This window comes from Hibiscus syriacus, unplaced genomic scaffold (genome assembly GCF_006381635.1).
Source record: "Hibiscus syriacus cultivar Baekdansim isolate YM2019G1 unplaced genomic scaffold, ASM638163v2 tig00117056_pilon, whole genome shotgun sequence".
In the NCBI taxonomy this organism is placed as follows: Eukaryota; Viridiplantae; Streptophyta; class Magnoliopsida; order Malvales; family Malvaceae; genus Hibiscus; species Hibiscus syriacus.
The window spans coordinates 5,843,591-5,859,988 of NW_024063539.1; the positions used below are offsets into that span (position 1 = coordinate 5,843,591).

At 35.6% G+C, this 16,398-nt stretch overlaps 1 protein-coding gene across 3 annotated transcripts; it reads left to right on the forward strand.

Annotated features, from left to right (window-relative positions):
• Positions 1 to 1,101: 1,101 nt before the first annotated feature.
• Positions 1,102 to 13,190, forward strand: LOC120197971 (stromal processing peptidase, chloroplastic-like). Of its 3 annotated transcripts, none has more exons than XM_039199370.1 (24): positions 1,104 to 1,457; positions 1,621 to 1,915; positions 2,035 to 2,276; positions 2,705 to 2,903; positions 3,232 to 3,279; positions 3,476 to 3,583; positions 3,676 to 3,864; positions 3,967 to 4,266; positions 4,828 to 4,929; positions 5,978 to 6,112; positions 6,352 to 6,576; positions 7,143 to 7,346; positions 7,459 to 7,629; positions 8,166 to 8,315; positions 8,680 to 8,817; positions 9,002 to 9,229; positions 9,324 to 9,476; positions 9,645 to 9,756; positions 11,061 to 11,178; positions 11,493 to 11,613; positions 11,713 to 11,793; positions 11,957 to 12,058; positions 12,251 to 12,401; positions 12,750 to 13,190. In XM_039199370.1, the coding sequence occupies exons 1-24, from the start codon at positions 1,279 to 1,281 to the stop codon at positions 12,839 to 12,841; spliced, it is 3,843 nt and encodes a 1,280-aa protein (XP_039055301.1). In that variant the 5' UTR covers positions 1,104 to 1,278; the 3' UTR covers positions 12,842 to 13,190. The 3 variants fall into 3 exon arrangements, with proteins under 3 accessions (XP_039055302.1, XP_039055301.1, XP_039055300.1); XM_039199369.1 differs by having other exon boundaries at positions 1,279 to 1,457; positions 9,645 to 9,772; positions 11,059 to 11,178; XM_039199371.1 differs by lacking the exons at positions 11,713 to 11,793; positions 11,957 to 12,058; positions 12,251 to 12,401; positions 12,750 to 13,190 and having other exon boundaries at positions 1,102 to 1,457; positions 9,645 to 9,681; positions 11,047 to 11,178.
• Positions 13,191 to 16,398: the final 3,208 nt, after the last annotated feature.

The window sequence follows — 16,398 nt, forward strand, 5'->3', positions numbered from 1 at the left end:
ATTTTATATAATAGGTCTATTTATTAATTTAATTATAATAATAAATATTTTTATTATAACATTTAAAAAGTAATCATATTAATTTTTTAATTACATCATAAACTAAAAAAGTCAAAAATTTATTAAAATCTTATAATTTCGTCCATGGTAATATATAAGTCAGGTAAATATCAGATCAGATCATTAACAAGTCTGATCATTTACATGTCAGGTTAAAAACATGTTAGATTAAAAACATGTCAGGTTGAAAACAGGTCGGGTAATACCAGTTATTTACCAGGTCAATCTCGGGTTCGGGTTCATATCAGTCGGATGCAGTTCGGGTTCGGGTATCATATTTTCGGTTCAATTCGGGTTCAGGTCGTTCTCAGGTCGGATGCAGGTCGAGTTCGGATCCACAATTTCCAGGTCCAAATCAGGTTCAGGTCAACACCAATTCCGACTCGAGTCGATTTCGGATCACCTCAAAAACAATTTTAACTCGAGTTGGTTTCAGTCAGTTTTGCAGATCGAGTCAGCTTTTTACAGCCTATCGTCTGCAAATAAGAGGATGAGGTTATAAGGGTGAGGACGGGATGAAGCTTGTAATTTGAGTAATAAAGTTTGAAGTATAATTTGGGGTTTAGGGTTTGGATCTAAATTTTATAGATATAATTTAAAATTTTATTTTTTATTATAATCCTACGTGATATTAAAATATTAATAAAATATGATACATTATATAAAAATAATAATAAAATAATCTATATCACTATTAAGTGATAAAAATTAATATATAAAATTCAATAATTAAATTAAAAAATTAAAAGTATAATAAATAAAATAAGTAAGAGAATAAAATTTAATTATTAAATCAGTAATTTATCCTATTATTATAACACGACACTAGTTGTGAATCGAAAAGGACCACGCCGATTGTGACTCGAGGCTTGATTTTTCGTTCCAAGTTTCGTTTTGGCCAAAATACGTGTGGCACTGGCCGACTCTGCTGCGAAGATTATTTTCCCTTTTATTGGTTGATAAACGAGAAATCTAGATTCAAAACCTCTTGGTAGCTATTCGGTTTAACTACTGGAGGCAAGCCAAGACCATGATGGCCCAATCATCAAGCAAATGAAATTTATAAATTCAACTAGCCCTTTTTTACTCTAGTTTTGGGGGAGAAAAGCAGCAAAATCCCTCATAAATAATTAGTTAGTTATCATCTTCAACTACTAGATAATACAAAATAAAGCTCATAAGCGGTTCCGTTCAGTGTCCGCAGCTGGGTAGCGAGCCATGGCAACATCGTCAAGTTCATCGGTGATGGCTGGAATCCAAGTCCCTCAAAGCCGATTGGATTCTTCCGTTTCCAAAGGGCGAAGGAGCATGGTTAGGGTTAACATTCCTGTTCCCGCCGCTTCATTTCCTTTGACCCGTTTCCATTTATCATCAGTTCCGGCCCCTGCAGCTGCCCGGTAAACTCTTCTTTTTTCTTATTCTTGTTTTTTTGTATTGGGTGTTATTATGCTTCGTGTATTGGTTTTCGTTTTAAAGTATTCAGATTTATCGAATTTATTGTTTTTCAATTTTTAAGAGAGTAAACCCTTATTTAAAATGGGGATATTGTGGTGCATGAAGGTGGCTGGGTGACGCTAGAGATAGGAATTCTATTGAATTATACCAGAGTCGAAATAATAATTGGGTTAGGAAGTTGAGGATGAAGAAGAAGAAGACAAGCGATGCTTCCAAGGCATGGAAAGGGAGTGCCTCTGTCTCACGCTCACAACAGTTGAAAACTTGGGTTCCCTGCTGTTCCTCCCTTAGCCACAACTGCTACGGAAAGACTACACCCTTTCCTACCTCAACATCGTTGTCACCGTTCTTTCGCCAGAAATCTTGCTTTCCTCTCTCTTCCCACACATTCAAAACTCATGTAAGTATTTATTTCTTAAGCTGTTTTCAACTGCTTCAGTGTATTGCAGAAGAAAAAAATAAGGATCCTTGAGTGCTATTTTTACTTGATTCATTAATCTTATTAAGCAATTGTTTCAGGGCAATCACATGCGTCCTCTATGTGCTACTGTTGGTCCAGATGAACCACATGCAGCCAGTACTTCCTTGCCAGATGGTCTTCTTGAAAAGCAAGACTTTGATTCATTATATCCTCAATTACAAACAGCTGAACTAGAGGGGTTTTTGTCTGGTGAACTTCCTTCCCACCCAAAGCTACATCGAGGACAATTGAAAAATGGCCTTCGGTACCTTATTTTGCCAAATAAAGTTCCAGCAAACAGGTACAATTCCGTCTCAGTATTAGCAGCTTCTTGTTTTCAAGGATGTAAAAGAATTCTGAGTTAAAGTCATACTCCATCTTGACTAACATTAGAAGTGCATGCTTGAATTTTTTCCCCCTTTCTTATTTGGTGTTAAAATTATTAAAAAATTTGAGCATAAAATTATTAAACACTTTGAGCATAAAATTATTAATCACAATTGATAACTACCTTGAATTTCAAAATCAGCTTCTTTTACACGGTAACAGTTTTTATGATGCTGAAAGCACAGTCTGTGATGTGTTACTATCCAGAAACTTCAAAGTTGAATCTTGAATAATATAACATATCTGAAATAGGAGGTGTTCATCAACAGACCTGTTTCATGCAGACGAGACAATATTCCCTATTTCTTGCATTTAGGTAGTAATATTTTAAAATAACTTTAGGTTTGAAGCACATATGGAGGTTCATGTGGGATCGATTGATGAGGAAGATGACGAGCAAGGGATGGCACATATGATTGAACATGTTGCATTCCTTGGAAGCAAGAAACGTGAGAAACTTCTTGGGACTGGGGCTCGCTCAAATGCTTACACTGATTTCCACCATACAGTTTTTCACATCCATTCACCAACTTATACCAAGGTTTATTTCAATACATTTACTCTTCAACATTGTCTTTTGGCTCAAACGTATCACCTTTGCTTCTTTGCTTGCTTCAGGGATTAAAGTTATTGTATTTGTCACTTTTTATGTGTGAGAAAGTGCACGCGTGTGTGTAGCATTTTAATCTTTGTAATGTGCTTTATCTTGGTTTATATATTTCTACTGTGATTTTTTTTTCTATTCATTATTTTTCTTTGGCATGGGTCAACTAAAGAAGCTAAACAAGTATAAGGTTTGCTTCAACATAGCTATGATACCTTTCTACGATATGCTTATTGTATATTTGATGATGAATGGCTTGTTTCAGGATGCTGATGAAGATTTACTTCCACTTGTTTTGGATGCATTGAATGAGGTATGAAACTCAATTACATCAGTCTTTCTTTAAAATATAATTTCTCATTTGAATGATAAGGACTTAATGCTGATGTGATTGCAGCTGGACTTCTTCTCTTTTCCCATTTCCCACCCCCTCTCACCTATTACTAAAATGAAATCTATTAAGCACAGTAAAAAAGTTTCAGCTCATCATTCCTATTTCATGCATACAGATAGCTTTCCATCCAAAGTTCCTTTCTTCTCGGGTTGAAAAAGAGAGGCGTGCTATACTTTCAGAATTACAGATGATGAATACAATAGAGTACCGTGTTGACTGTCAGGTGCTAATGAGGCTGATACTATGGTTTGGCTGCTTATTTTTCTAAGTTTGCTCAAATTCTAATATGTCATTATTGCTTTCTTTTGCATACAGTTATTACAACATTTGCATTCTGAGAACAAGCTAAGCAAAAGATTTCCAATTGGATTAGAAGAGCAGATCAAGAAGTGGGATGCAGATAAAATAAGAAAATTTCATGAACGGTGGTATTTTCCAGCTAATGCAACTTTGTACATTGTGGGGGACATCAATAATATCTCAAAGACAATAAACCAGATTGAAGTATGGCATAACGGCACAAGTTGTTTTGTTATCATTTATTGCATCTGTTGTCGTAATAATTAGCATCAATGTTCTTGACTGCAACCTTTTGGTTCTATGCAGACTGTTTTAGAACAAATTGGCCTTGAAAATGAAATGGCCTCACCACCTACTTCTAGTGCATTTGGTGCCATGGCTAATTTTCTAGTTCCTAAACTCTCAGCTGGGTTCGCTGGAAGTTCATCTCATGAAAGATCATCTAATGCTGCAGATCAATCTAAAATTCTTAAGAAGGAAAGGCATGCCGTTCGTCCTTCTATAAAGCACAACTGGTCTCTTCCTGGACATAAAACTGACATGAAGCCTCCCCAAATATTTCAGCATGAGTTGCTTCAGAATTTTTCAATTAACATGTTCTGCAAGGTTGGGAAAATGATGCTTGTTTAGTGAATTTTTTATTAGTTTTTCTACAGTTAAATTTTCATAGTCTCCTTGTTGTATTTTCATATGAATACTGTCTATGTTGTGCTAAGACTTTGAATTAAAAACTCCCTGCTGTTTTGCTCTAATTAGTAATCTGCTTTATCAGAGGTGCTCGTACTGATCCTTAATGTATGATTTGGCATGTAAATATGTTGATTATTATAGAGCATTATAGATACGCAGTAAGTAGGCAGTTTATTATTTATCAATCAGATGCTTTTAGTTTCTGTTCATGTAGAATTTAATTGTACCAACATCCATGCTCTCATTATCTCATAATATACTACCCCCCAATATACACACACAAAAAAAAAAAAGTTTTCCTAATTCAGTAGTAGTTGTACAGTTTTTCTCGTGGTACGTTGTTCATTACTTAATTTATGCATAATAGTCTATTTTCTCTATTATTAAATTGTTTTGTTACTCATTTCAATGAAACTTCAACGACTAGACCTAGGTGTGGCATTTGTCTCAGATATTGTCTTGTAAATCTTCCTGCAGATTCCTGTGGCCAAGGTTCGAACTTTCAGAGACTTGAGAAATGTTCTGATGAAAAGGATATTTCTGTCTGCCTTGCATTTTCGTATTAATTCAAGATACAAGGTGTGCTAATTCTCCACTCCTTTTCACCCTTACAGCCTTTATTACCCAGAGAACTTACCGTTTATTATGACTGCCTTGATATCTGATTAATTTTGAAATTTCACTTTATCATACTTCTTTCATGCTGTCGAAGTAGAGCTTTATATAGTCCCAATTTCGCATGCAGTTGTTGTTCCCTACGTGCTTTTGCGTGTGAGAACAAATTCGTGGCTTTATTACCTAAATATACTAATTTTAACATTATTTATGAAAATAGCACCCTCTCAAGATTATTTACGGAAATAAAACCCATTTTTGCCACGTAGGGCAAAGGCACATTTGACAGGGTGCTTCTTTGCCTACATGGCATCCCAGTCAGCAGATGTCCCGATTTACGTGAAAAGTGGACTTGGTCAGCCACGTCTTTCAGGGGTTTAAAAAATAAATATTTAAGTGAAACAGTGTATTTCAAAAAAAATAAATCTTGTTGTTTGAACTATAAGTATAGTGCAAAACTTTAAAATGTCATATAGTGCAAAAATAAATCTGTGGTTTTTCTATAATGTCAACCTTTTGTTTCTGTTATCTTATTTTGCAAGTGATTGTGAATGGTGAATCATTACAGCTGAATTCAAGTTCATTTCCTAAAGCAGTATAACATTTTTTTTTATAGGAATAGGAGGTCTCAATAACAACCTCCCTCAAAGTTGGCTCTTATGAAGAGACAACTAATTGGAGGATGAAAAGAGACCTCAATTTATTAATTAACCTGAATTCCATAAGATACAAAATGCACTCAAACCCTGAATTACATAAGATACACATTACACTCTAACCCTGAAATACATAAGATACACATTACACTATAACCCTCCTTGATTAAACAGAACATAACTACAATAACAACAGGAATAAGAAAAACCATCAGCCTATCCCTTCCTTAGCTAGCTTGTCTGCCTCCAAATTGCCCATTTTGTTTATTGCCACCCCCTTGCATCCCCACTTCCAAGTCACAAAAATAACGTAAACATTTCTTTTGAAATTTGGGACTAATTTATGAAATTGCCAGAGTTCAAATCCACCATTTACTTCAGTTGAGTTGGACCATAGTGATTCGGGAAGGGAAGGATGCACTGTCACAACTCTTACAGTCACAGCAGAGCCCAAGAATTGGCAGAATGCAATTAGGGTTGCTGTTCAAGAGGTTTGTGTTTCCTTCATCATTTACAGTCTTCTATTTTCTTCTGTTGATTTTACCTTTTTTCTTTGTCGGTTATTGGTGCGGATGAGTAATTATTCTCTGGAATAACTACGGGTGTTCTTCTGTTGTTACCGTCAACTTTTACTTCTTTATTTATTTACTATGGGGTTGATGGTAGAATATTGTTTTTGATTGATTCACATCAAATGGCTTTAAATCCTAATATATTGTGGTGGTCACAGGTTCGAAGGCTCAAGGAATTTGGTGTTACTAAGGGTGAATTGACGCGCTATATGGATGCACTGTTAAAAGATAGTGAACACTTGGCAGCAATGATTGACAATGTATCGTCAGTTGACAATTTGGATTTTATTATGGAAAGCGATGCACTGGGCCATATGGTTATGGATCAGACACAAGGACATGAGTGTTTGATGGCTGTTGCTGGAACAGTTACTCTTGAAGAAGTAAGTTAACGATCCTAACCTCTGCAAGTTTTCTTCATGCTTTTTGCTCTCTACATGAGCATTTTTCATTTTCTGTTTTAATAAGGCATATTTGCATCATATAGTTGAGCGAATGAGCTGGGGCAGTGAAACTAATGTTGGTTGATGCGTGTTAATAGGATGTTTTGGGAATAATCCTACACAATTTTTGTGAAATGTATGCATCTTGGACATATTCTGACAATTTCACCATGGTTTTTACTTGTTATTTCCTGTAATGCTGTATTTTTGTGTCCCCGAAATACAACTGAGCCGGTTGCTATGATTTAATGGAAGTAGTTCATAAATTCCTTTATTCTTTGCATTTTCCCAATCATGATTTGGGTGGAAGTTTTAATTCATTCTTGGGAAAGAAGTACAAGTTGATTTATAGATGTGGGTTTTCCATGTGGTACTTCAGCATAAGGCTGGTGTAACTTTAAGCAGTTGTTTGAAATATGTGATTTTTCTCCTCTTGGCACTTGATATCACAATTTTAAATTAAAACAAATTCCTTGCGAACATTTTTTTACTGTTTTGTCATGTAGGTCAACTCTATTGGAGCACAGGTATTAGAATTTATCTCTGATTTTGGAAAACCTACTGCACCCCTTCCAGCAGCAGTTGTTGCGTGTGTTCCAAAGAAAGTCCATGTTGATGGCATTGGTGAGACTGAATTCAAGATAACCTCAACCGAGATCACATCTGCAATAAAGTCAGGATTGATAGAACCTATTGAAGCTGAGCCTGAGGTCTTCTTTTTTATCTATATTAAGTGCCACTTCGTATTGTGTTTGCTTATATTATCTTTGCAGAAGTTTATTCAAGGAGGGTCACTGCTAAACTTCTTTTTCTTTTCTGCAGCTTGAAGTGCCAAAAGAATTAATATCTCCACAGCAGTTGCAAGAGTTAAGGATGCAGCAGAGGCCTTCTTTTATTCCTCTTAGTCCTGAAATAGGTGTCACAAAATTGCAAGACAGGGAAACAGGGATTACTCAACTCCGTCTTTCTAATGGCATTCCTGTAAATTATAAGGTATGCCTTGCATTTGTTGCTTTTAGTTACTTTTGGACTAATTAAAAAGGAATAATGGTTATTTGTGTCTAATAGTGCTATCTGATATGACTGGATTTGAGTATTTTGTTCTCCTACGTAGTAGTTTTCTGAAGGTTGAGCCCCGGTCTACCAAATAAATCTTAAGTTTCTGCTCAAGGTTTGTAAGTTGTGTGTGTGTTTGAATTTATTTGTTGAGATGTCTTTTCCTTGGTTATTCCTCGAGTTTTCTTTTTCCCTTGACAGTAATTTATTGTCAAGGCAGGTAGATCTTCTCAACTACTAAATGTAGACTATATTTATTTACAAATTCAGTATGTATGTAGCTTTGTATGACGACCTTAACTAGGTACTTTTTAATTGGCTTATGAATTTGATATCTGATTACATTGATTATGGATTTATTAAACATATCTTGAAACAACAATATTTCTGGTCAATTCGACATGTCTTACACTCGCATGGAATTGTTTATGAACTTATCGTCTTATCCATATGAAACCTTTATATTTGTTCAGATCTCAGAAAATGAAGCCAAGGGAGGGGTAATGCGGCTCGTAGTTGGTGGGGGAAGAGCTGCTGAATCTTCCGATTCAAAGGGAGCTATAGTTGTAGGTGTCCGAACTCTCAGTGAGGGTGGTCGAGTTGGCAACTTCTCCAGGGAACAGGTATTTTTTTCTTTTTGCTGTTCTTATCACTTCTTAAATGGATATTTGATTATTTTCCAGGGTTAGTACCTTTCTTTGGGTTATCTATTTTAAATAGTGGTTCACTGTGGAAAAAGTATGGAAATGCATGATGATTGATGATAAAATATTTGGTCCTTTTACTAAAATGAAAAATTGAGGATAACTTCCTATTGCCCTCTTATTTGTGTGATGATCATATGTTCTATTCTCTCATCTCTACGAATGTGAACTAGTTTACTTGATCCACATTGCTATTTCACACTGTTATAATCTCGCTAAAAATTCTCAGCCTTCTTTTTCCCACTTATTATTTATCTTATGTGCATTTTAACGTGATTCCCAGGTAGAACTCTTTTGTGTGAACCACCTGATAAATTGCTCCTTGGAGTCCACCGAGGAATTTATTGCAATGGAGTTCCGTTTTACTTTGAGAGACAACGGGATGTGTGCTGCTTTCCAGTTACTTCATATGGTGCTCGAGGTATCACATGTTGATAACTATAACTATATGTGTTGATCTTTCTTTTTGTTTAGAAGTTATTTAGGATTAAGAAACATATTAATTCCGGGAAGGAGTCGTTCTTATGAATACTTGATTTTAATCATAAAGTTATGATACAATGATATTTACTGTGTTCTAATAAAAGATGGCTTCTGATTTGCAGCATAGTGTCTGGGTCGAGGATGCATTTGATAGAGCAAGACAATTGTATTTGTCCTACTATCGGTCTATTCCAAAGAGTTTGGAACGCTCAACTGCTCACAAACTCATGTTAGCGATGATGAATGATGATGAGCGCTTTGTTGAACCTACTCCAAAATCATTACAAAATTTAACGCTCAAATCTGTGAAAGATGCTGTCATGAATCAGTTTATAGGTGATAATATGGAGGTAAATATTCACTCTCAAATCTTCTCCCTGAAGTTGGCATTCCAAATGAGCCTCTTTTTCTTAAAATCTAAATCTGTTTGTCTTCATTTTTCAGGTAAGTATTGTTGGGGACTTCTCAGAGGAGGAGATTGAGTCTTGTATTCTTGATTACCTGGGAACAGTTAGAGCATCAAAAAACTCTGAAAGTGAGCATGAATTTAGTCCAATCTTGTTTCGACCTTCTCCATCTGACTTGCAGTTTCAACAAGTAAGACCTTTGCTCAAGTTATAGTCTCGTCATGTGCATGCAATATTTGGGAAACTTTTCTGGAATTCATATTTTACAATCTACGCATTTATCTTGCACCCTGTTTGTTTCTTCCTAGATCTTTACATATTTTTTCTTCCAACGGATGTGTTTATTTTTTTCAAATAGGTATTCTTGAAGGACACCGATGAAAGGGCATGTGCATATATCGCAGGCCCTGCACCTAACCGATGGGGTTTTACAATTGATGGAAAAGACCTATTTGAGTCAGTTGCTGATGGTGAGTTCTCTAATGATGCATAGAGTTGGATATTATTTTTTCCATCTCAATTCTTTAGCTCCTTGGACTGCAAGGTTGCATAGTGTCCAATCTTAAATACAAGATAAGAACATCTAGAAGGTTTGAAGAGTTCTTAACTTTAAAGCCATGCCATCAAGTTTGCTGTTGAGTGGATTAAAATGTAGCTGTATGAATTGTGGCAACCAACTGAATATTGGGTATGAATGTGAACCATGATACCTTGTAAATCTTCTAGCCGATCATTCAGAATAACTTGGGCTTAGTCTTTGGAGGGTAACATGGTTTAGGGTTTTTAACTTGTTAGGTCAGTGGTGGTTGAACTTGGGTTGTTAAGTCAGTGTTAGAGCACTTGCCTGCCCAGCCTGGAGCTTAATTGTGATTAAGATGTGAGGTCTTGGTGAGGTCATCGAGGATTTGAGTTGATGGGATTTTGATATCCCATCGCATTTGAATGTAAATCTGAATATTGAGACTCAAATGAGTGTCATAGTCACTTACTTGTAAGTTGTAACTTGAGTTCTAGGTTTGGAGAGCCACATAAGCCTGAAAAAGTTGTTGCTTAGAGCCAGATCATTACAGTTGATATCAGTGTATCTAACTAATGTGGGCTTTAACAGTGCACGTGTAGAACTTGGTTCTTGGTTCCCATATCATGGTAATGATATGTGATATTCCGTCCCACAATGGGTATGAATGTAAATGATCAGACCTATGCAACAGTTCTGGTTGATCAGTAATAACACTTGAGCTTAAGCTGTTGAGAATCATTTGGCCACTGTTGTTCTGACTCGGGTCTTTAACAATTTGCTAATTTTTCTAACAGAGCAATTCCATTTTATAGCAGCTTGAGCATAGAGATTTAGTCTATCTTTCAATTTGCCTTTGCGTTGTCTACCCTTTCCTATTATAATGTAGTTGAGTATTCAACTTGGTTCCATAGAGAGAAGTAGTAAACTGAGTGTATTTTGTGAAGCTTCTTTTAAATGGAGACGGATTGTATTTTGGAGCTGTGAAGTGCCACAGCCAACTATAGATACTGTTATGAGCCATGATTTAGGTTTCCTTGTGAGCCAAAAGGGTGCTCATTTATTGTCTGAGTCGACGGATTTGTTACTATAGCAGAATACAAGTTAAATCATTCAAATGATCTTTAAATGAAAAAATGATATAAAATATATATTCTCAAATACTTTTGTGTGATATTCATGTGAAGTTAGGTGTGTTTTCCTTGAAATTCAAACAAATATATATTTTTCTCTTATGGCTGGCTGTTTACTTTGCAGCACAACTCCATTATGATGAGAGGAACGATGCTCAGAAGGATCTGCAAAGAAAGCTTCGCAGTCATCCACTTTTCTATGGCATAACAATGGGGCTATTAGCCGAGGTTATAAATTCTAGGTAATTCTTCTTAGCCAATTGCATGCATATATTGAGCAAGTGATGCTGAATGGATAGAAAATGCATTTTTTTTATGGTGTGCAAGTGTTCAATTATTTGGTTGCTGCAGTAACTTGTACCACGTTTCACTGTTAGATGAGATAAGACCCAAGTTGTGAAATTGCTATCAGGAGTGTTAGGTTAATCATCTGCAATTGTTAGTTAAAATAGAATATTTGTTTATGTTTTAAGTTTTTACCCTATGGGGTATCCTTTACAAATCCGTACATGGCTTTGGAAATCATCTAATGCAAATTCTACCCAACTTGACACAGGCTTTTTACAACAGTCCGGGATTCCCTTGGGTTAACATATGATGTATCATTTGAGTTGAACTTGTTTGATCGACTTAAGCTTGGATGGTATGTGGTATCTGTAACATCCACTCCAAGCAAGGTGGGCAATTAATCCAGATACATCTACTTTCTTTTTTCTGTTTTTGTGGGTACTATTGTCTTTTTGGCCTCATCCCCAATTTTTGGGATTAACTTCCAGGTATACAAAGCTGTTGATGCTTGCAAGAATGTTCTTAGAGGTTTACACTCCAACAAGATTTCTCCAAGGGAACTGGAGAGGGTTAGTTCTTATACAAGTATTATGACTTAATGTGTTATTTCATGTTACAATGTAATTCGAAATTGTTGCGAAAGAATGTGGTTCATGGGTAAAAGAAAAACAGAATTTAGACAAGCTAGCTTTCATTTGTTTAAGTTTATAAATGCAATCCTTAAATCTGCAGGCGAAACGGACTCTTTTAATGAGGCATGAAGCAGAAATAAAGTCAAATGCGTATTGGCTTGGATTGTTGGCTCACCTACAAGCTTCTTCTATTCCTAGAAAGGTGAAATGGAATTAGATAGTTGATAGTTCAGTTTTTATGTTATGTTATTATTTTCTTTTCTTTTTTTTATTACTCTATATGTTTGAAACTTATTTTAATGTGAAAAAGATGTAACAATACTTTTCAATTCTTACTAGTCTCATGGTCATGGTAATACATTCCAAATTTATTTTTATTTTCTTTGGAATTCAGGACATATCATGCATCAAAGAGCTTACTTCCCTCTATGAGGCAGCTTCTATTGAAGACATCTACCTTGCTTATGACCAGCTGAAAGTGGACGAAGATTCTTTATACTCATGTATTGGAATTGCAGGGTCTAATGCCGGTGACGATACTACGGGTGAGGACTGCCTTGAACCTTATAAATCTGAAAGCAGTAGTCAAATTCTAAACCAATTAGTTAGTTTCTCAAAATTGGGTTATTTGCAAGTTTGTACCGTAGAATGACCCTAGGAAGCATATATATGGACCATGGGAAACGGTATGAGATCCTATGGACAATATTTTAGTAGGTAGGACATGGAATGGGGATTAAAATAAATATAAAAAGATATAATAATGTGATCATTTTTTTTCCGATAACAGCATAGACAACGTGACCTGTGTTGCGTCTTCGCTTTTCTTAATATTATTTTTATTATTTTTCCATTCATCTTTACTTATTTTGCTTTTATAAAATTGCGTGCAGATTCCCTAGAAGGGGAAGAATCAAGTGAAAGCTTTCAAGGAGTCATTCCTGTGGGGCGTGGTTTATCTACCATGACAAGGCCAACGACGTGAACCACGTTGATGTTATTCGTCGTTGTGGTGGGAAAAGTTGGTTTGAAGTAAACTGGGAAATCTCTCCCGTCCCTTCTTCTCAAGGTCGCGATATGGTGGAAGTGCTCAGCAGGGGATCGGCACAACAAATTGGTATTAAATCAAGCAATTATGAAGATGCTTTGAATGTCAAATGTCATACTAAATACAATCCGTTGAAAAGAAGAAAAAAAAAAGCAGGTTTATGTAATTTACATGATTTTTGACACCAACAGACTTTGTATTCTTTGGAAAATTAAGAGATTCAGTGTACGGTAGTGGGAATCTTGATTGAATAAAGCCCCTAATCAGTAGATATCGTACATTTTTTTAGCCATTTTGTTATGGTTTCATGATAATATTTGTTTTATCTTTTGTTTGAATAAATTCATACACGTCTTATAGATAATATTCTGATCGAACCTGAATTACTTATTCGAACATGTCAATTTTTATCATTAAAATCACTCTTCAGAGCTCAATTCATCTGTTTTCTGCAAGTATAAGGTTTTTATGGTGTGGGTTTCCATTCCTCTTGCAACACAGTTGACTCAATGGACGCTACATATAATGATTTGCAGGTTCCATTCCTTCAAATATATCATTTAAACGAAGAATAAAATATTTAAAGAATGTTATTATTAGATGATCGTACGCAAATCCTAACTAGATCAACAAGGTAACATGCGGACCGACTCTATATACAATCGAGAACTATATATTAAAATTTTAAAAGAAATTATGATATAACACGGCGTTTATCCCGAAAAATCAAATTTTTCATTTAATATTTTTGATCAAACACCGTTCAGATTATATTTCCGATCTAACATCCTTTGCAGAAAGGAGCACTCCTGCAGCGCGCTTAACGTTGATTTGGCGTCACGTGGAGTAAGGCGTCTCCCGTGGCGCGCCTTATACTGACATTGGATACACGTGTGTATAGCGCGGCCCCTGGGGCGCACCTTAGGCCACGTAGGGTATAGCGCGGGGCAGGGGTCGCGTCTTAGCTTTATCTAATATAATTATGTAAGGCGCGGTGCAGGTATCGCGCCTTGTATAATTATAATAACTTTTCTCGGTTATAAATACCCTTCCCCCTGGAACTCCTCACATCTCCTCTCAACAGAAAAAAATTAATACAACAATCCGTCAATCTTCTCATATTTGATTCAGAAGTTCGTTCGATTTTTCGTTATAAGATAATTTTGTTATAATTTTTTATTATACTTATTGTTTATTATGATTATATGAAAAAATATTATAATAATTGTTGTCAATTAATTTATGTGTTTGTAAAATTGGAAAGCGGGAGCATACGTCGAAATAGTTTTGCGGTGCAGGTAATAATATAAAATTATATTATTTAAATTATTTACGTTTATGTATAAAAATTTTATTGTGTTATATTTTCATTCATATATTATTTATTTAATCATGTTTGTTTCAGATTTTTTTTTGCAGATATAATATTGCCGCATTTTTAAACTTAAAGAATGGCGCGACTTTCAACTATTGTTTATTATGATGGTGAAATTCGAAAAGATGAAATCGGGGTTGTTTTCGTATCAAATGAGCATGTTAAAATATCATTCAAGAGAAACATAACTATTGAGGAACTGATAACGAAGATTTCGAGAAAGATTCATATTGGAAGTAGTAGAAGAATGTCGTCGTTGCAGTACAGATTTCCAACATCATTGTTGTCATTAACTTATACAACGTTCGAACTTTTGAACAATGATGATGTTGAAATGATGGATGAAACTCAAAGTAATTATTCAAACGCCGATATTGAGATGTATGTAAATTTTGTTTAAGTGTGTGCTGTTCGGGGTCAATCATTAAGCTCCCACTATGGGTTGGTTGAACAAGTTGATCAAGTTGACAGCCCGACGACAGTAATGTGTAATGATTTTAATGTCATAATGGGGAGACATTCATCCGCAACTCCTTACGATATGTACCTAGGTGGGTCGACGAATAATCCGTATGGCAACATCGTGTCCAGTTTAAGGGGAAGACATTCATCTGCAAATCCCTTTGACCTTAATATGGAGATGCCATCGACGCAACAATCTGTGCAGTTTCCATTTGACACGATGACTTCAAGCTCCAGGGGAAGGCATTCGACTGCGAGCTTTTTCGATCTCAATGTCGATATATCTTCCAGTTCAAGGGGAAGGCGTGCAAGTAGTAGGTTCTTCGACCTAAATGTGGAGAGCATGGAGGAACCATCATCTCCACCAGAAGAACCGCTTCATGAGCCTGGTGCGGATGGTGCTGAGACTGGACTATTCATTCACCCAGAATCACCGCAATTCAACTCCGATGATGATGATGATGTAGATGAAGTTCCAGGAAATGTGGCACAAACTGACCCTCTAGCACACATGTATGAAGATGATTATGGTGCAATGTACGGGCCAGAATTTGCGGATATGCCTCATCTTGGTGACTATGGATATTACTCATCAATAAATAATGGTGAGTTATCTTTAGGCATAGAGTTTTCAAGCAAAGAAGAAGTGATGATGGATATAAAAAATTATAATATTTGTAATTCTGTTCAATCCAGAGTCGATCGCTCTACGACAGAAAAATATGTATGTCATTGTGCCCAATGCGAAAACGGATGCAATTGGATGGTTCGCGTATCGAAGAGGAAGAGGAAAAACAACATATGGGAACTAACAGTATACAACGGTCCTCACACATGTTGTGCTGGAGGGGTCAACCAAGATCATCCCAACTTGGACTCTGAAATGATATGCCAAGTCATCATGCCCATTGTAACATCCTCAATATCGGGCTAGTGACTTAAAGGTGAATTTTGAAAGTATTGTGTTCAATTTCGAAATAAGTTAAAAAGTTCAGAATTTTAATTGGAGAATTTTGAGATTGGATTTAATAGTAAAGTTTGAAAGTAATAAGGGTATTATGGTTTTTTCTAAGAGAATGTTTTTTATTTCTCTTTTAAGGGATATAAAAACGTGGGAATGAGGGGAAATGAGTTTCCAGAGTTTTCTTCTTCTCCTTTCTTCTTCACGCATGGAAGCCAAGAGCTAAGGTGAGAATTTTTATTAGTTGATTATTATTTGAATTCTAAGTTGGTTTTGATTCTTTGGAAAGTAAGAAAGCTTAAGGAAATCTAAAGATAAGTAAAAACTCAAAGATGAAGATGTTAGAAGAGATTAAAGAATATGGGGTTTTAAGTGAAATTTTGAATAAGAAGGTTTAAACGAATTTGGAGGATGAATTTGACTTGTCATCTATAAGAATAAGAAGTTAGAAGTGTTATAATTAAGTTTGGATAACATGGAAACTTTGGTATGATTATTGATTTCCATAAGAAAGATGAAATTTTGAGGTTAAAGATGAGATAAATGAATATTAATGAGTTTAAGTATGTATATGTAAGTTAGGAATATGAAAGGGGATGAAAGATGAAGCGTTTGAATTGAATCAAGTGGATTTTTGAGCTTAAAAATGATTTCTGGCCTAGGGAGAATCGGTACCCGTTCAAAGGGGTACCGATA